Source organism: Topomyia yanbarensis, chromosome 3 (assembly GCF_030247195.1).
Source record: "Topomyia yanbarensis strain Yona2022 chromosome 3, ASM3024719v1, whole genome shotgun sequence".
Taxonomy (NCBI): Eukaryota; Metazoa; Arthropoda; class Insecta; order Diptera; family Culicidae; genus Topomyia; species Topomyia yanbarensis.
In genome coordinates this window covers 354,319,587-354,341,553 of record NC_080672.1, presented here as the reverse complement: position 1 = coordinate 354,341,553, position 21,967 = coordinate 354,319,587, and the positions used below count along the sequence as shown (strand labels likewise).

The following is a 21,967-nucleotide window of genomic DNA, read 5'->3' as shown; positions in this document are numbered from 1 at the left end:
TTCTGCATCACAGACATTTTCGCAATTTTGGAAAAATAGCTTTGGTCCGTTTATATTCTGAATTTTTGTGACTTCAACATTATTCGACTAGATAGAGATGACCAGCATAGGGGACTACTGTTGAGAATCCAAAAACGTTGCTCCTTCTACAGAATCAACCATCCTTGAATACAGATTAAATGCTTTCTGTCAGTTTGTATTAAGAGTTCCGTTAAACTTTTAGCAGCTCAAGGTTATAACTGAAGTCCTTCCTGCGCCACACTTGATCTTAGAGGAGTTCAACTCTCATGGCGTCGTTTGTGGGGCATCTTACGATGATAATCAGGCCCCTCTCATTTCTGACCTGTGTGATGAGTTCAGTATGGCTGTTCTGAATACTACGAAAGCTATAAGAGTCCCAGAATCTACAAGTTGTTGTTCAAGACCCTCCAATGGACCATGTCTGGCGGAGCCAGTAGATTTTTCGTATGATCTTATGCGAAATACTGGAAGCGTTGCCCACGTTGGATGAGAATAACTTCTCCGTCAGCCTATTTTGCGACAGTGTAGTTAAAACTCCAACTAAGCGTTTTCATAACCACACCCTTCAAACACGCTCGCCAAATTGATGGTGGAACAAAGAGTATTTGAAATTGCATGAAAAAAACTGAAGCGTACTACAAGTAATATCGAGAAAGTAAGCAGGAATTTCATGTCGAATACACCACTTCAGCGCAGGCTAAAAAGGCTCATTAAAGCAAAAAGGAGAGGCAATCAACGCCATTTTGTTAACGACTGATCAAAAGATACTTCTATGAGTACTCTTTGGACGACAGCCAGAAACATGCATAACCGGACAACGACAAATCAGGATGTTGAGAATTGAGATCATTGGGTTTTTGACTGCGTGAGGAAGATATGGACCAATTCGGATCCCGCACAAGGATTCTTCCGAGACACTCCAAACGATCTTTCTCGATGGTGTCGACTAATCAATAGTTGACCATATCGTTTGGTTGTGCTCAGAGCCTGACTATCATTGTGTGGCCAGAGCAAAACTTAAGGATGTTCTCCAAACGCACGGAAGACCACCTGATCTGCGATGCCCTGGCAGCTCAGGACCTTCAATTCATATTCCCCATTCCTTAAGACTATTAATGTTTTGTATACTAGATTCTTTTAAGCATATTCATACACTTAATCGGCAAACATCTACACCAGTACCCCTTCTCCGTAGTTTTCGTTACGGACATTCTGTCCGTATACATCAATGAGCGATCATTAACGAGCGCCACGTATCACTTGCTGCCACAGCTATCAGGATGACAAGAGACGACCATTGGACAATCGGACGCACTCAATGGATCGTCAATATGCCCCAGACCACCAGATGTGTTTCATTCTATTATACATCTGATACCAATTCGATATGGACCAATTCGGTTCCCGCACAAGGATTCTTCCGAGACACTCCAAACGATCTTTCTCGATGGTGTCGACTAATCAATAGTTGACCATATCGTTTGGTTGTGCTCAGAGCCTGACTATCATTGTGTGGCCAGAGCAAAACTTAAGGATGTTCTCCAAACGCACGGAAGACCACCTGATCTGCGATGCCCTGGCAGCTCAGGACCTTCAATTCATATTCCCCATTCCTTAAGACTATTAATGTTTTGTATACTAGATTCTTTTAAGCATATTCATACACTTAATCGGCAAACATCTACACCAGTACCCCTTCTCCGTAGTTTTCGTTACGGACATTCTGTCCGTATACATCAATGAGCGATCATTAACGAGCGCCACGTATCACTTGCTGCCACAGCTATCAGGAAGACAAGAGACGACCATTGGACAATCGGACGCACTCAATGGATCGTCAATATGCCCCAGACCACCAGATGTGTTTCATTCTATTATACATCTGATACCACGGCTCACTAACACCGAAAGGCTCCCGTGGCGACAAAATAAAGCTGAAGGAATAAAAAAAAATCGGTATTCGGCGCATCAAAACGAGCAATTTCTATTTTGAACAATTCGAAAACGAAGCATTCTGATCTTAATAGATTACGTTTTCAATTTATACGGATAAATTGACCCGCAGGACTGAGCAATATTCTGAATCACAGAGCACATTTTTAAATTCAAAGCTTTTTTTCTTTCAAAAACACCATACCCACTGTTCCGTTTTAACAGAACGGCCAGATCTTCCAGCGAATTTAGGATAATCATAAATAAAATAATACAATACTACAGTGATACGGGTAGCAGTCTCACTTTTAAAGCGAATCTATAAAAACGATTATGCAGCACGACAGTATAATGAAGTCAATTCTGGGAACATCGGACACCTACGCGATTATGGACAGTCCATGCGTTTTACCAATAGCACACACCTATCGATTATTGAGTTTTTCTCTAACATATTTCATCGCACAACGACCTCACTGTTGCAAGTTACGTATATACCAACACCAACTGAATATAAACACAGCACTTGGTATCAGCTGTTGGGATTAGGTGTGTGCTTGTTTGCCGTATTAAATACATAAGTATAAAGACCAAAGATAAGTGATCAAATCTATATTAATTGAAGAAGGAACATAAGAAACTTACAAAAATAAATTAGACGGATATCAGACACCGCATTTTCAAATTTAGCGGTAAATTGTTTTGCATGACTCACTCGCTTAACAGGTCATTCTTTTATCGTCTGCTACTCACATGGTTTCAGAGGACATTGGAACAAGCATGACTAAACATCATGATTGAATGTACCAGCATATAGAGCAAGGTTGTACGCCGTGTAGCGTTAAATGAGTGTTCATTAATTCCTTAGCACAGAATTATAAAGAAACAGGAAATGAAGAAGCAACAAAGCTATACTAATTATAAGTACGTTCTAGTTTTGCGGCCAAAGTTGTTTGTTTTTACTGCGACCAAATCATTCCGGTGGCCGACTTTTTCTCGGTGTGTATAACCACAGTCAACATAGTCGGTGAGCGAGAGACGTCTCGTGAGAGTCAACGATGACGGAACATTATCGATTATTTTGCTTCTACTTCACACTCTTCCCCCTTCCCCTTTCACACAAGTGCTACACCAACAGCCCGTATAGTTTACGCAAAAATTCCCTACCCAGAAGGAAGATTATGGTCCATCAGGACTTACCCGTGTCGCCTATGATGATGTACTTGAACAAATACGCGTAGGACATCTTTGCAGATGCAGTCGGAATCTATCCACGGGGTGTACAGTGCCCACAAAACCTTTCCGTCTGTTTCAGCTGCTCGTTCCTGGCAACTCCTCTAATTACGTTGCACAACTCACAGGAACACTTTTTTTCTTCGCCACCCACTAAAATCACGATTTCGATTTAACTAAATGCGACACTAGCTAGCCGTAACTTGGACTATTGCTGGTACAGTAAGCTTGAGAAATCCGCGACGCACAATAATCACTACACTATTTCTTTGTTTCACACTAACAAACTTGGACTATTGAAAGGAAAGAAATACGATTAGGATCTGCTGCTTTTTGACTAAGTTCTACGAACAAACAGTGCTCTTCGTCACCGTGAAAGAGAAAAGCTATGGGGAACTGCAGGGTCGTACTCAGGAATACGCAAAGTGTCAACATAAACATCGCAGAGAGGAGGATTTATAGACTTTTCTACGGCTCATACGTACACGCCACATGACACAAATACTGCATCACAAGCTGGTGGAAAATAATAAACAAAGACGGCAAAAGTAAATGGGATTGTTTTCAACCAGGAAACTTCATTAATTTTCGTGAGACCGGTCGCAAAGAACTCAATGTCATTTCGAGAGTGAGTTGACCAAAGGGACTAATCGACACCGACAACGAATCGAGAAAAAATAAATTCTCGACAAACATATTATTACGGCTCAAAAGCCAACTGTCAAAATTGTCTTTGAAAGGAAATTCCGAACAAATCGTTACTTGCCAAACACAGTTCATAGCAGTTAATGAAAGAGAAAACTTTTTTTTGAATTTTGACAGTTGGTTTTTAAGCCGGAATCATATGTTTGTCGAATATTTAAGACTTATTTCAGTAGGTCAAATCTGCAAATAATAGTCTCTCTTTGTTTACTTTCTCTTCTGGGAATTACTCGGCCAACTTTACGTTTGCGCTTCAATATTTTGCTTAATAATGTAGAACCATCATCTTTCGATGTATATCCACAGAGAACAGACGTCCATCTTCAGCATTCAACTTGTGTAAAATCTCTAACGGTTTCGAAGGTAGTTGGGATATCCAAACAAGGTGCGCTACTGTCGTCATGTTTTTTGTGGCTGAGTTCGACTGAATTGACAGCGGTTATTCCTATACCCAGTCAAACTAGTCCGGAACCGGTTCGGACTTCCAGCATGAATTCCAGCTCAAATGCAGCAACCGATAGAGTCGGAATCGGTTGTTTTCTTTGAGCAAGATTCCATACTGAATCCATTCAGGATTTCGAATCGTTCCGGAATGGATTTGACGGATAGTTGGGATAGGTTAGTGTGGCGGCGCTAGTGTTTATCGTTTATTAATTCAAATGTTTACACACGTTTTTTAATTTTTTTGTTCGATTATGGATGTCTGTTCTCTGTGGTATATCGAAGAATGGGTGCAATATTTTCTAGTGACGTCGTAATAATCGAAAAAGAAAGTAAACATAAAAAGAGGCTCTCATTTTCAGATTTGACCTATTGAAAGTCATCAAATCAAATCTAGAATCAATATTGCGCATCACAGAGAACAGACATCCATGATCGAACAAAAGTATTTAAAAAACGTGTCCAAACATTTGAATTAATATACGATAAACACTACACTGAGAAAAGAATTATAGTAGCTACGACCAGACTTTTCTGGTTGCTGCAACTATTCGTCAAAATAGTAGTAATGACCCTAAGATCGGCAATATTACACTTCTGTATAGTATAAAATACTAGAAAAATTGTCTACCGCTTAACTATGCTCTTGGTATTCAGGACGTTTTGAATATGGTCACTGCAACAATATTTACCGTCTCAAAAATGACCATGAAATAATATAAAATATGCTATATTGTGATTCAAACTATTCTAATGTCAGTTTTTAAAAAGGCAATTGTTGTTAGGATGACCATATAAAAGCAAAAATGAAAATTAGAACATCCTAGATATAACCAGTATCAATGTCATGATTACTTTTCTTTTAATTGTCCACTTTACAATATAATAATATGTCACGAAGACAAACTATTCAGTAGTTATAAGAATGCAAATGTTAAAATAACTAAATACATTGTTTATGTGAACGTGTTTCTTATCAGAAGCACCATTGGCGTATAGTGTATTTCAGCCGACTATGCTTTGTATTACTACTGACTATGCATCTTGTCAATTTTTGCGTTCTCATTTTGTATTTATACATGTCGCTGCCATTACAGTGAAAAGTCTCATACGAGGGACATGTGCTTTAGATTGTTCTCGAATTAAGTGGATCAATGTTGCATCAGGTGAGTAAATACTTCAGAATTTTTAAATAGAAAAATCTGGATGTCCTAAAACCATTATTGTTTCGATGTTCTCTGGATTTAGCGGATGGCAGAGAAAGAGAAAGCTGAGGATCATACCGATTACCTTGCAGATCTTCTACGCACTATGGTAGTCTTCCTGCTACTACCAACGCACAATTTTGCTGTATTCAAAGTGAATAATAGCACATTTAAACCGGTTGTTAAACAGAAGAAAATGCTGGCCATACTATACATGTTCGTAAAATTGCATTGGTCAGGCTGAAAAAGTACTATAAATTTCCAACAACATTGTTAACAATCTAAATATCATATCACAAAGTTAAAATAAAATTAAATCAAGATAATGTTCATAACAATTTTAATTTCTAAACATTCCGAAATTCGCTATAATTTCCATTCTTTTATCTGGTTATATTGTCCTGTGCTATTTTCAATTCAACCAGATATTCCATTTTGAAATAACCAGTCAACTTATGTCAAAATTACAATATTTTAGTTATTATAAACAGTCCCAGATTAAGATGACTATTCTTATTGTTATGTCAAGCACCCCACTTACAGTGGTGATTCACACCACGCCGAGTGTTCAATTTTACTATCATTGTACAACTCTTCTGGTTTTGTTATTACAAACATTTCCAGGTAAACATTACTATGCATATTGTTACACTGAACATTCTACATACATTGGTCATGGTTACAATGGAGTGTTCAATATTACTACTATGGTACAAATCTTCTGTCTAGTAAACTTGAACATGTATGTAGTTAAAGTCACCTAATGTTGTAGTCGGCTGATAATCACTATACCCGCGAAGTCGAATTTACCTCCTAATATGGTAAGTGTTACCATACTATTTTTCTTAGTGTAGCGCCGCCATGCCAACCTATCCCAACTATCCGTCAAATCCATTCCGGAACCGGTTCGAAATCCTGAATGGATTCAGTATGGAATCTTGCTCAAAGAAAACAACCGATTCCGACTCTATCGATTGATGCATTTGAGCTGGAATTCATGCTGGAAGTTCGAACCGGTTCCAGACTAGTTTGACTGGGTAGAGGAATAACCGCTGTCAATTCTGTCGAACTCAGCCACAAAAAAACATGATGACAGTAGCGCACCTGGTTTGGATATCCCAACTTCCTTCGAAGCCGTTAGAGTTTTTACACAAGTTGAATGCTGTAGATAGACGTCTGTTCTCTGTGTTGCGCATTTTACACTAAATTGGACTATCACACAATCGTGTAATACAGACAATTTATACAGACTAGCGAAGTGTTAAAAAATTCAGCCAAACGGACTGGCAAAAACTACAGCCAACCGAGCAGAAGGGTATTGTGAGGGGAAATAACGGGAGAAGCCCATGTTAAAGCTTATAGGACATTCCGTGATGCCAGTAGATATTCATGGTTGCTAGTTTTATTGTTTTTGTCTCAGCAAGTCTGTGTATATATTGTCTGTAAAGTGCACCTTCGTTTAATGGTGATAAAAGTGCACGTCCACGTCAGATCGCTTGGGAGTATTCACTGCACTTATTTATTATACACCAAGGAATAAATGCATCAAAGACTTCCAAGCGATCCGAAGTGAATATGCACTTTTATTGCACTTTGAAAGAAAGTGCACGAACTTATCTGCAATACTCGCATATCAGTACCATCATCGCATAATGTGAAAAATCACCATGCTGAGAAAAATATCATTCAATATTTTTATTTACTTTTTGTTTTACGGCTACAAAGAATTGTAAATCCCGGTATTGATGCAAAGATTAGTTAAATTACTACACAAATATTTTTGTGTTACATAAATAAAATCAAAAATCATAAGCAATTCAGTGATTGCAAAAACATACTATATGTTTTGCACTCACTGAATTTCGTATGTTATTCTTCCATGCATACTTTCTTTCTTCTTCTTCTTCTTCTTCTTATACTCTGTTGAGCCATCATTGACAGCTTGACAATAACTGGCTCCGTTTTTAAAAGGGCTTAGTTGCCATGACTATATTGCCCTGTTTTCTTTTATCAACCGTTTCAGCCCGACTGGTTTTCCGGAGTTTCGCAATACTTTTCGCATAACTTCTGTTTCCAGAAATAGCAGTTGTTTAAATTAGTAGACAATAATATTCTACAATTCAATTTTAATTTCCTTTAAAAATCGTGTGATTTCTACTAAGTAAACTAAATTTTTCTGTTTGAATAGATCAATTAACGTGTTAAATTTACAGTCGAAAGAAAAATTTTCGCGTATACGTGTAAACTTTGTACAATGCAAAATAACGTGATCGCTAGTTTCTGGTTCGTCACAAATTTCACAGTTTCCGTCATCTACTATTTTCATTTTGGCCTGCCAAAATTTACAGTAGTTGTGTCCGGCTAATAGTCTATTCAAAAGTCTAGTTTGTTCATTTGACAATTTTTTGTTGAAATACCAGGCATCGCTCTTCAAAGAGTCCTGAAACTGATAGAAATGTTTTCCTTTCTCTTCTGCATATTTTTTATACCACAAATTTCCGCTGTCTATCATTATGGATTTAAATTTCCAAAAAGCATCATTCAGTAGTATTTTGTTTGGTATGGTCATATCCTCCCTCAGTCCTTGTTTCGCCAACCTGTCAGATATTTCATTGCCTACAATATTTACGTGGCTTGGAACCCATTGCACTGTTGTTTTCCATTCGATTGCTTTGTTGAGTATATCCAACACCAATTGTGGTGCCAAGCTTGAGTTTTGTGCACATTGTAAGATTTGACATGCTCCCTTAGAGTCTGTATAGATAACAGCGAAATTAAGTTTCTCTTTTTCTATCATCTGTAATGCCTGATCTATTGCTATGAGTTCAGCTGTTGTTGTACTAGTTTCTGTCAATAATCTAAAAGCGTATTGAGTTTTCGAGAAGTCATTATGTATTCCTATTCCACAGGTACCATCTATACTATCCTTAGATGCATCTGTGAAGATTCGCGGTCTGAATTTATATTTGTTATTCATTATTGCTATAGCTGCCTTTCGTAAGAGTTCTGGGTTTGTATTTAGTTTAGATGCTGTTACAATTTCTAAGTCAGTTTTTATTTCCACCCTTTGGTTTGTTTGTAACCGATATACTGATGGAGAGATAGTTTTGAAAATGTGTTGGTATTTTATGAATATTTGTTCTAAGTAACTTAGTTTATCATTATTCAAATTGGGTTCCAAATGTTGCAGTTGAGATGCTACTGCACTGTTGAAACAGATTGTTCTCGCTATTTCTTTGCTAGTTATAAACTCGTGCCTTATTTCTAGTGGCTGTTGGGCTGCTATTGCCATTAATGTATTTATTGGGGTTGTTTTTGTGCAACCCGTAATTTTTCGCAAACATTGATTGTTAATTGTATCAATAATTTTCTTATTTGTTTTGCTACTATTGTTGTAAATAGATGAACCATATTCCATAACACTTTGAAACAGCGATTTGTATATTGTTATCATCGTTTGTGGGTGTCCTCCAGTTTCAATACTATTGATAACTTTTATCATGTTTAGCCTATCTACTATTTTTTTTCGTGTTTTTAATGTGTATTCCAAAGCTCATGTATCTATCTATCGATAATCCCAAATAATTGTGCGATTTAACAGTTTCTATCGTTGTGTTGTTTAAACGTATGTTCATTACGTTATTGGAGCTTTGAAATAGTACAATTTTTGTTTTGTCAGCATTAACATTAAAGTTTAGTGTCTTCATCTCGTCTGCAAATTTATCAACTATGATCTGTGTCATTTGATTTAAACTTTCTAGGTTTTTTGCTCTCACTAGGATGCCGAAATCATCAGCATATTGGACTAAGACTACATCGTCAGATTTCAATTTGTGTAGATGGCATGTGTACAGATTAAATAGTGTTGGTGACAAAACGTCGCCTTGAGGAAGACCGTTGCTAACAAATCGTTCGATTGTTCCATGATTGGTTTTGAATATGATTTTCCTATTTTTCAAGAACTGTGCGATCCATGATGTTACTTCTGCTGGAAAATATTTGTTTTGCATGATCTCTAATAGAGTGTCCACATTTACGGCATTGAAAGCATTCGAAAGGTCTACAAAAACTACGGCTGAAATGTAGTTTTGTCTTTTATTTGCTTTGATTGTGTTAACTAGATAATTTGTGCATGTTACTGTCGATGAATGTTTTCGGAACCCAAAAGAGGTTTCGGGAACTATGCTATGTTTGTTGATATATTCAACAATCATGTCTAGAACCGCAGAGTTGGCTATTTTTGTTAATGTTGGTACAAGCGAGATTGGGCGTTTCCCTTCTACTGTGCTCTGATCTTTCCCAGGTTTTGGTATCGCAACAACTGTGATCGTTTTAAGCGACTGCGGTAGATAGCATTCCTTCCAGATCTGGTTAAGTTGTAATACTATTTTGATTTTGGTATCCTCTCTTAGGTTTTTTAGTAGTTGGTATGTAATTTTGTCGCTACCTGGTGCTGATTTTTTCTTTTTCTTATTAATGATTTGGTTGAATTTCCCTAAATCAAGTAAATCAAAATTTATTCGGTAATGTGTATCTGTCAAAGGATTAGAATCGTTCGGTCCAAAATGTTTGTTCAGAAAGATCTCAGCCATTTTTTCATTTTCATGTAGTATGTTATTTGTTGGTACTTTTTTGCTCTTCCCTGTCAACCTATTTATTTTTTGCCATAGTTCGGATGAATTCATATCTGGATTAATCTCTTCTACAAATCTATTCAAGTCCGCTTGCTTGGCATTTTTTTTCAGTCTTGTAAAAATTGCTTGTTTTCGTTTGCAATCAATTAGATTTTCTATGGTAGAATGCTTGTTAAATTTTCTCCTAGCTTGTTTTTTTTCCTTCCATGCTGTTTCTACTTCATTGGACCACCAATGTTTCGGCTCAAATTTATTTTTAACTCTATTGTGTTTGTGTATTTTTAAAATATTATTTTGTAATGCTTCGATAGAATCAAAATCCGCAGGTTTCAAGTTGCGGATGCCTTCTCCAATTTTACGTTGGTTATACGCGTATTGCGGTTTGTTAATATTATTAGTTTTGCTATATGATATTTCTATCATTAGATGATGGCTACCCAAACTATTATCTAGTGTTTTCCAGCTCATATCGGTAAACATACTCGGAGAGCACATTGTTAGATCTATTGCCGTGGCCTTTTTGTTCATTTGTAATGGTATAAATGTTTTTGACTGGTCGTTCAGTAGAATTACATCATTGTTGTTAATGTGGTCTAGAACTATCTTTCCTTTTGGATCTTGATAATCGTTCCCCCATATAAAATGGTGAGCGTTAAAATCCCCTCCCAATACTATGTTCCTGTATGGTTTTAATGAATCGAAAATTGAACTTAAATCGGAATCTAGTAAGTTGTTCGTAATTCGTGGTGAAATGTACACTGAGATCATGACCATGTCCAAAGAAAACAATTTAACTGCTACTGCTTGAGTGAATTCTGATAGTATGGGAAGAGAGATCTCTTCGTATGCTATATCTCGTCTTAAATATATCGCGCTACCTCCGTAATGATCGTCCCTCGACTTAAGAAATTTGTGGTATTTATGTATATTATATTGGTTTGTTTTTTCTAATTCTATCTTAGTCCACGTCTCTGAGAGAACAGCTGCCGCATAGTTTTTTTCTTGTAGAATTCTTTGTAATTCGTCCTTGTTTTTTGTGATGCTTTGTATGTTGCATTGTACAAATTTTAACGTGTCCAGTTTCTCTGTAAAAGTAAAAAAAAATCGAGTTAATTACAAAGAATTTTCACTGTTTGCCGATTTATATTATGCAATCGTCGAATTTTAAATATTGTTTAGAGCATTGTTTTATCTTTGTTTGAACTATGTCCGTTATTTCTGGAATTTGAAGAAGTGCTGAGTAAAAGCTCATTACGTTCGCTTTAGTGTTTCGGTTTGCAGTTTCCTCTGCTTTCTTAGTGGCCTCGGCCATAGCGTGTTCCCATCTCTCCTTTTCGGTGACGGCAAATGGATTATCATTGTTTGTACCATTCCTGGCTTTGTCCTTGAACGATTTCTGGTCGGGTCTTAGCTTTGCTGTTTTAAATGATGACACTGTGCTATTGTTATCGGGCCTATCCAATCTTTTTCTTTTGTATACTGCTTCGTCCTCAGTTTGTTTTTCTTTTTCCCAACTTGTATTGTATTTCACGCTTTTTCCTTGATCCTCCGTTGGGGCTCCAGATTGAAAAGTAGGGGTTCTTTTAACGTATCTGCCAGCTGCCATCTTAGCGTAGCTCTCTGTTACCGTTGGATAATCTTGGATATTTGCTAGAAGGTCGTATGAGTTATTTACTGGAAACGGGTTTGCCAGTTCTCTAGCTTCCACGTACGTTAAATTCTGCCGTGCCATCATGGTATTGATGCTTGCTTGTCTTTGACGCTCGGGACATTCAGAATCTGTGGTCCTGTGGGTTGTTGTCTTGCAGTAGTAGCACTTAACTTCATTCGAGCAGTTCGTAAAGTCGTCATCGTCTTTCTCGTGTATCTTTGAGCATTTACCACATCTTGTTTTTGCTCTGCAGTTACTGGCTTTATGGTTAAATCGGTGACAGTTTTTACAAAAGTCCACCCGTCTAATGAACGGATTAACTTTGCACGTAGTACAGAAAAGTCGCAATTTTTCTGGTAGAGAATTTGCCCTGAATGTAACGCTCACTCTATTTATTGGAATTTTCTTTCCTTCTTCAAATCAATTTTTGGACTTCTCAGTGAGATTGTTAGTTATCCTCCAAGAGTGCTGCTAGTTTTGGAATAAACTCATGCATATATTGCATAAAACATAGACAAGAATAAATTTTTCAACGTAAATGAAAAATCACTTCCTCATTATATTATTTTCTATCCCGAGATAGAGTAGCGTTTCGTTGATTTGTTGCTATATGTGACACACATGAGTGCGAACGAAACAAAAATAAACGTCAAATCGTTTTTTCGCTTGCACTAATGCAAAGTGAACATACGCGTAATTTGGCGCACGACTTGGTGGCGCATGGCTTATATGTCACGATGTGTAGTTTAGAAAAGATTCGCAATAATTTACAGTGCAGTTAAAGGACTTATTTGTCTTAGGCCCTTTGGTCAGTTCTAAGAAATTGTTTGAATCAAAATGTTTATTTTTGAATTCACTGCCCTGTTGATGGCAACACCGCCGAAGGAAAACATCGAAAACATTGCCATCGCTTATCAACATCATGATGGACATGTCACCGTTAGTGGGCTGAAGCGGGCGATAGTTTGTTTTGGTTTTCCTTTGGGTGGTGTTTATCAGCATTCGGTACGGTTGCATTACGTTTAGCAATTCTTACGGTTTATTCTAAATACCAAAATTTCCCGTCGGAATCGTCTTAGTTTAGGCAATCAGCAAAAAGATCAAAATGCCGTAAAATCTATCTTTTCACCATTTTTGCTTAGTTAGGGAAGATGAAGCAAATATTGATTTTTACTTGATGTATTAAATCTGCAGTGTTTGGCCAAGCCAAACCGGTAAATCTTTTCCCCCTACAACCATAAATCAGTATCTGTAAAAATGATGAATACACGGTTGTTAGCGTTGCTAGCAGTTCTACTGATTTTCATCCGCCAAATATTTGCTTCCGCCGGTGATCAAAGCCAATTTTTTCAAAACTGTCTGAGGAACTGCGTACTAAGGAATTGCACCAAGTGTAGGTCACATTTTCTCACGTTTCCGCTAATTAGATGAACCTTTTCCACGTACCATTAAATTGCTTTGAATTTTGCAGCTGGCTTGACCTTTAAACGCAGTCTACAAGGCACGCAGAACTCGATTAACAAGTTGCTACTATGGACATGTTACGACGAGTGTGGATACGAATGTATGTGGCCAACAACCAGCGCGTTTTTGAATCGGAATTGGACCACTCCGCAGTTCTACGGCAAGTGGCCGTTTATTCGCGTGCTTGGTCTGCAGGAGCCAGCATCAGTATTCTTTTCGATGACCAACTTCGGGACGCACTATTTGATGTTGAAGAAATTTCGTAGAGAGGTTCGTCCCGATAGTCCCATGTATCTCTTGTGGCACGTGTTCTCGTACATTTGCCTGAATGCGTGGATTTGGTCAACAGTGTTCCACGCGCGAGATTTTCCTATAACTGAGCTGTTCGATTACACATTTGCGTACTCTATGGTGTTGGCATCGTTTCACTGCATGGTAATGAGAATGATCCACCGGAAGTCAAAATATTTAAGAGGAAGTGTTAGTGTCCTGTGCGTTTTATTCTTTGTGAATCACTTCGCTTATTTGAGCATCGGGCGGTTCGACTATGCTTATAATATGAAGGCAAATATCGTGACAGGTTAGTTAAAACAATTAGAAAACCATTTCACTCAAACTGATCTTCACTATTTCGTAGGAATGAGCGGTGCAGTTGGATGGATATTATGGTGTATTTTGCAGCGACGAAAACGTCGCTACGTGTGGAAGTGTTTTTTGTTTATTGTGCTGGCCACATCCTCGTTGTTGTTGGAAGTAAATGATTTCCCACCGATTTTCTGGGCGTTCGACGCTCATTCCATCTGGCATCTGATCACGGTACCATTGACTGTTCTTTTCTACAGGTACGGTTGCACACGAGTTTGTTTCTAAATCTTAAGTAAATCTTTTTCCTTTGTAGTTTCATCATTGACGATTGTAAAACCCTACGGCAGGAGTTACGCGACTATGGTCCTGATGATATGCGGAAGCTATTGTGAGATAGGATTTTCCCAAAAAACGAACAAATTTACTTTAGATTCTAAACGTTCCATCGCGTTCCTAGCATTCGAAAGACTAACTATAGATTTCCCCCCGTAGAGGGTCCCGTCTTTCTTCCACTGCCAACAATTGTGATTCGGTTTGGTGAACGACAATAACTCTACGGAATGGAACAATTCGACCGGTAGCTGAAGAGAGTTGGATGGCGTGCCTTCCGAAACTGAACTATTTTATCTAGGTGTTTAATGTAATCGATTGATAGTAGGAATATATAGGCCAATAGGGTGCATCTCGTAGCCATACAGTTCTTGAATTGATCCTTTAGCGAGTTTTGCATTTAGATGATGTAAATTTTTACTATTCTATATACCTACTATTTAAAGTTATCAGCGGTGTTAATTTTAGATAGACAAGAATTACATACAAGTATTCTAATGTTGTTTGGTGTCTGTGAACTAGGGATTATGTGCAGTCCTCACCCTTTCAGGTCAATAAAAATGTAACATATTTGAGTAAAGTGGTTTGATTGTTTGGGGAAGTTTTGGTTATTGGATTATTTCGGACATCAACTTTATGTCGAATCCCAAGTTTTGGCATCATGTATTCGTTACGGTTTCCTAGATTTTAGATTGTCTTGAGGAGTTACCGTCCATGTCATGAACGTATGGTATTCAAAAAAAGCGACCCAGTGCAGTGTCTGGACTTAAGAAAATAACGCGGCGTTTCGTCAGTAAAACAGTAAATTTACGGCCAAGACGCACGACGGAGTCATGGATTGATATTAAGGGCAGTGTACAAACACCAGGTTCTCGATACATCTGATAATGACATGCATCTAAGCTCGCCATTTCTAAATTAGCGGAGTTTCATGGCATCGAGTGAACATTCGTAAGGAACAATCGTAAAATTATTTATTTTTTGGTATTGAGAATGTCTCACCCACTATCTTGTTTGGTTCCATTTAGGTTCTCAAACAACCGTGCCAAATTTGAGAAGGATTAATTACTCGATCTTAATCCTCACGTCTCTTGGCTTCTTGCACGCCACCACACAAATTTTTTCTATCAAACACACCGAGCACTAAATAATCTCTTTTCACGTCCACACCTTATGGCGGTGCAGAGCAACAGGGAGTACCAGCGATTTGTATAGAGCAAGACTTGTGCGCGTCTGCACCAGCCCGGGGACAACTTGACAGCTCCCATATATTGAACTCATAAGCAAATTTTGTGGTGATTTGGTGATGTCATGGCGGATCGAATGGAACAAAATTTAAAAAAAGGCGCATCCCATCTATTATTTTCTATAGCTGTAAAAAATGAACAATTAAGCATTTCTATCACCAAATTTATTTCGCTGTTCAAATTAAAAACTGTCCATACCTTAACAGAAACAAAGATTCCATTTTGGATCTAAAAAATCCAAGAAAAATAAATCGATTTTCAGAAATACAAGAAGATGGCTTTCAAAATCGAGCCACTTCCACTTATATTGAAATTTTCGAAAATCTTCGAGATCGAACCAACATGAAATCCTCCGGTAGACGCCGTTCAATTAGTTTTCTGTCGGGCTGAAGCTGAGTAATATGCGAAATGAATTATGAAGGAATTCGTACCAAAATCATCGCAAAATCTTTTGGACAGAATTATTGCAAAAATCGAATAAAACTCTGGCAAGAGTCGAACATAATTGTATATGGGGCCGTACACAAATGACGTAGCTTTTTTCGGCGATTTTTGACCCGTCCCTCCCCCTGGTAGCATTTGGTTACAAAATTCTAACCTCCCCCTCGTTAATAACGTAGCATTTACCTACCCCCTCCCCCTCGTCCCATGCAAAGCGCCCGGGTGATGAAAAAAAATTATATGTTTTTCAATAATTTTAAATACATGTCCTTTCAAAACGTTTGACGACTTTTATCAACATTTTCATTATAACAGCAAATTGCATGCAAAAAAAGCCCATTTCATCACAAATATAGTGTTGATTGTTTTGTTTGGAATTTTATATGTCAAGGGGAGCATAAAGAGAAGTTCTCTCAGTTCACAATCCTGAAGCTGTCAATGATTCTAAGAAGCATACGTTCATCTAAATTACTAAATTTTGTTTGGTTGAATCTGAAGTGAAAATTTAATTCAGCTTCCAAACTAAGTCTAATAGTTAGCAACATTAACTAACTAATGTAGCAAGTTAAATCCGCATTCAAAATCTTTTCGTATTTTTGTGAACTTGTAATTCCGCGAATCGTAAAATTTACCTCATGAAAAACCGCATCAAAAGTAACTTGTTTTAATTTAAATTTATTTCTCTTGGGAATAATGGAGGATCATTAAATTGTTTTCTCTAAACAATGGGTTTTAAACTTTATGCTACGTCGCACAACTTCTGACCCTACCCTCCCCCTCGTCACACTTCGTCACAAATTTGGTATACCCTCCCTACCCCCCCCAAATGCTATGTTATTTATGCATGGCCCCTATTCCTGGCAGCATTCTAAAACCGGGCACTACCGGTTTTCTGCCAGAATTCTGGTAAAAGCGCACAAATTCTATCCAAAATCAATTTTGCTAACTGTGTAGAAAATCCCACATATTTCGTTTATATTCCCAAACAAAATTCTAGAATTCTTGACGTTCTAAATTAATTTGAAACAAGATGTCATATGTTCTCGAATTGTTAGGCTTGATGATTTACTTTCATTGGCCAAAATGATTGTCATTCATATTTCTCGGGCAAAAAGCACAAATGATTTACCGATTACACGCTTCACACAACAATAAAACAAAAAAACAACGACTTCCAGTTAAATTTATAATAAGATTTATGTACCTTGCTGACAGTTTCCAGTTAGGGATAAATTTATTCTCTAATAATTGTTTTCTTTATCCACATTTTGGAATACGCTTTTTCTAAATGTTGTTCTTGCTGCATTAACGGCGTTCATAACACACGTAACGAAACACGCTTTTCTCTTGAAACTATTTCGTTTCGTTGTTCGTGGTACTCGTACGGAGAAGGCATATTAGCGCCACAATCAAATTAGTGGTACATATATGAAACAAGCACTATCTGTCAAGTTGTCCCCGGGCTGGTCTGCACGCTACGATACTATATACTTGAAGCCACCACAACACTTATTTTTACGTTATAACTAACATCAGTATCACATGTCTCTAGTGCCCAAAATATATTAATTCGTCGATAACTTCATACCGTAGACACCCATTTCCTTTTTGAAATGTCAGTTTATAGTCAGCCTGATTCTTATAGCCTCCGTTTTGAAAGGCACAAACTCCTCTTCCACTGCTCTGTGATCGACTTCAATGATGTAAACATCATGATGGTAGTTCTGTTCCTCAGCACAAGAAATCATCGTATCGCACCTAGGAATGGGCGCTTGAAAAAACGATATTTGCATCCGATCTTTTCGGTTCGATGTTTGACACCATCGATTTTTTCGAATTAGAGATAGATGTAGAAAAAACGATTTTTTTTTCAAAATGCCCATCACTAATCGTACCTTTAATCACTGAAGGTTGAGTCGATGATTATTGCGACACTTTAGATTGATTGGTAAATCGGTTACAGTTATCGAAATGAAACCAACGTTTTGAAGTAGTTCAGCATATTTCGGTTAAATTTTAGGATAAAATTCTTGTAGAGTCATTTCCGGCACGTTTTTCTCAGTTTTTCCCACTTTCTCATTTCTTTTTCGTCCATTGCTTTTTCTTTGGTCTTCTGAAGATCGCGCTTCATCATGGAACAAAAGCTTTTGTGGGCACGAAATCCACAAAATTAGCCGCGTCCTGCATGATTTTGGCGCAATTTTTGTAGGCACTCAGTTCTGTAAATATCACCGTTTATGCTGACTTTGGTCACGAATAGTTCACTTCGCTTGCCATAAGTGCATATGGCCTGCCGAATCAGCTACGAACCGAGTTTCAATAGTTTGAAACGGTCATCCACAGCATTTGTCTTTCCGTGAAAAACTACCTGAACCAGATACTGTTTGAAATCCGCTTTTATTGTAGGTCTCATCATCAATGAAGGGGGGACTCTGCTGGTATACGTGAAATGAGCAATCAGCGGTGAGAGTGACCGGGTTTCTTGCTTACTTTTCCCAGTTTTAGTCCAGCTTTTGACTTGTACTCCATTATCATCTGTTCCCGGAACAGGCTTTGTGTATGGTTTGCATATTTTTTTCATCTCGACCGGAATCCCACTGACAACTGCTCAACTAAGCGGATGTAAACAATACACTCTATAGGTAAACTAGACAAAATATGGTTAGGTTCGGTCAAATATGAAAAAAGCAGCCCCGTGAAAACTGTTTGTTGCCTGAAGCTGCCACCAAATGCTAGTAGCGCTAGCTACGTTTCAAATGTTCAAGGTCTGTTCACATGAACTGTACACTGAACGCAGAAATCATGTAAAATTTATCTGAAAATATACATAGTTATTTTCCATGCAGCTTTTCACATAATTCTTAAGTGCATATCACATTTAGACTCCTGATATGCTCACGATTATATCCATTGGAGCAATCACATACATTTTATGTGAAGTATTAATAATAGCTATTGGCTTTGTTAATAGATTTTAACTGAAATATCAATAGAAGTTTATTAATATCGAAAATATATTTCAAGTGATTTAAAAATAAAATTAAAATGAATTTCTTTCTAGTTCAGTTTCGCTTATTTTTTTTAGTTAAAATCGAATGTGGCTAATGTTCTAAATCGTTTATTTAACATAGCTGGTTGTATTCTTACATACTAATAATTCATGTATTACCCTCTTAAGCAAAATCGTTGTCTGAGATGGCAGCGCGCTTGTTTTCAGACACACGCCAGCATGAGAAGCTTCCAATACATCTGGTGCTAAGGCTCGAAGAATAGTTGACTTCTATGAAAATAAAACCGAAAGAACGGAATAAGTCACACTGTTAAAGATTTTATTATTATATATAAAGCTTACATTGCGTTTCCTCCAAGCATCAACGTATTCAAAATAGCCGTACAGTTCTATTCTATGCTATCCGAAAACTACGTAAGGGAATCCTCGAGAAATCTAGATCGGCCAGTAGTTGTTAATTCAAATTCGCCATCTTGAAAACAGTGACAAGTTTTTTCGTATGTGTATATCACATAACATTCATCTGAAAACACAGATAGTTGTTCACATACAATGTATTGTATTGAGCAGTGAATATTATTGGTGTGTCATAATCATTATTATGTGTTTTTCACATGACTTTCAACGGATACACATAATATGTATGTGATTGTCATAAATGACGACCCATGTGATAATTTTAATATAAGTTACGAGATTTCTTGGCTCAGTGTATAACACTGTTTAAAAGTTGGAATCAAAACAAGTAATTAATAACAATATATGAGAATTCACGCTTTCTCTTGCATCGCTTCTTCTCCACAAAATCCGAACGCTTTTATAATCTGAGTACCAGTTAAGCACATCAAAATGTGAAAGAGAAAACAAAAGCACATAGTACCTTGATTCCTTCTGATTTATCAGTGTTCTAAATATTTACCTTTTGCGGTTCCAGACGTTATACTTATTTTTACCGCGTGCTAACAAGCTTTGTTTCGATTCGTTGATTTTCTTAATGTTATGTTCCGCGGTCTTGGACGTCATGATTAATTTCATTAACAACAAACCAATACACTCAAACATGACGATTGTGAACACCTATGCTATAATACTTCCACCGAAATCATCCTGATCATGCAGTTGATGACTTCGGATAGCCGGTCACTGCCGACCCTTCGAACGTCGTCTAACGTAGATGGATCTACTGCATGTCCATCGTACTCAATCTCAATGCTATTTGTGCTATCTCTATTATTTTTTCGTTCAATAATAACTCAGATGGGTTAGATCTGTCAACGTGTTCCAAAACTTTCGCACGTTATTCCTAGTAAGGCGTTCCTTTGCTTGCGAGAGTACCTTTTTGTCATACCCACGTGTGTTACGCCGGAGATTTTTTTCTGGCGACCGTCTATCAGCACGTTTCGCCATTAGAATCTTAAAGATAAACCATTCTCACTCAGAAAGATGCATATCAAACTACATTCAAGGCTGAAAATGATTCAAAAGACACAGAAATATGATGTTTTAGTTAAAATCTCAACACTTAATTTGTGATACTCTAACCATGGGCGATCTGAGCACTGCACATTTCATCACTAGCACTTATTGTACAACATCTAGAAGATACCAGGAAAGTTGGCTTATGTTCGCCAATAGTGAACCCCGAAATGGCTATTTAGGACATGACCATCATTTAAAACCTACGATTTGCGAAGAAACAAACGTCCACTATGCCAGAGATTTGCAGGATACTCCATGTGCGACTGGTATATTTTAGTCTCGCCAGCCGTACCGTTCTCGATTCGAAGGTGCAACTTGACTTAGGGTTTCTTATTTTCATTGACCTCTTACGACCTGGGAATCCAGTGGATCGATTCTTGGCTGATATTCTTCAACCAACCGGATGCCACACGGCCTCTAGGCTGGTTTAATCCAGAGAAAGAAAAGCGACCATTATCAACCCCCTAGTGGATCTAGTGAACACTCTATATCGCACAGTGGATAGAGCAACGATATATTGTTATATGTAGTGCATGTAGAATTGACGGCGATAGAACAGTAGGTTTGATAGATTGCTTCTCTGGTATATATAGCGCAACAAATTTTAGCTTTTGCTCTAGGCGAGATGAGAAGGTAGCCTGAGCCCTTCTCTCGTACCTCACCCTACAGTACAAATCACAATGCGGTAGTACAATTACACGGAGAAATCTTTGCATATATCAAGAACAACTTAGTACGTGCCAGTTATATGAACAGACGGCTCATTATGTATCGCACTGCTCAGAAACCGCTAAGGAAATACCACCTACGTAAAAAAATCAACACACAGTCTCCTATATCATTATTTGTGGCTTAATGAATACTGGCAAAAGCTGCGCCAAGTACCTCAAACTCAACAGCTAGTACCATCAGCGAGGAAGCTACTTTAAATTACCGTACTTACTCAAATTCAGCAGGAAAGTTAAAGCGGATAACTTCGGGAAAAACTCCCTAAAAGAGGAAACCCGGGAAAATTAGGGATTTCTCTCCTATCTTATTTCACGTGAAATAAACTGAACTGCTCTGTATGAGGGTACTACAGCAAGTGACGGTTCGGCCGTCTTTTAGTACTTTTCGCATTAGTCCCTTTATTCTTTTTGACTTGAGATCACACGCCATAAGCATATGTTACAGCTTCGACTGAGGACGGAGGCTTCACACTCGTGACCCGTTATGGTAAGAAGCTATAAGAACATGCTATTCCCACAGTCACGTCACTTAGTGACTTAGAGGAATTTTTCTTCTAGTCACTGGGTGACGTGACTGTGAAAATAGGGCCCCTGATCGCGGCAATCACGATGATGACACGAACGTGTACGACAACGAGAGAGACACGAATGATCGTATGAGGAAACAAATATTAGCGGATTTCCCCAAAATTCCACGCGGCCTTTCCTGATCGGAAGGAACGGCCGCGCTTCATGAAACACCGCGCTTATCCAATCTGCCATAATGTTGCAAATTTACATAACGAAGGGCTGAATTAGTAAACAAGTTGTTCCAAAAAGCAGCCCTTCGTTATGCATCGTTTTGTGAAGGTTGAGTATACTAGA

General features: G+C 37.8%; 1 protein-coding gene across 1 annotated transcript; it reads left to right on the top strand.

Moving 5' to 3' along the window:
* Positions 1-12,771: 12,771 nt before the first annotated feature.
* Positions 12,772-14,778, top strand: LOC131692612 (post-GPI attachment to proteins factor 3-like). The gene is made up of 4 exons (XM_058979771.1): positions 12,772-13,212; positions 13,291-13,863; positions 13,921-14,125; positions 14,182-14,778. The coding sequence occupies exons 1-4, from the start codon at positions 13,077-13,079 to the stop codon at positions 14,258-14,260; spliced, it is 993 nt and encodes a 330-aa protein (XP_058835754.1). The 5' UTR covers positions 12,772-13,076; the 3' UTR covers positions 14,261-14,778.
* The last annotated feature ends 7,189 nt before the right edge of the window (positions 14,779-21,967 follow it).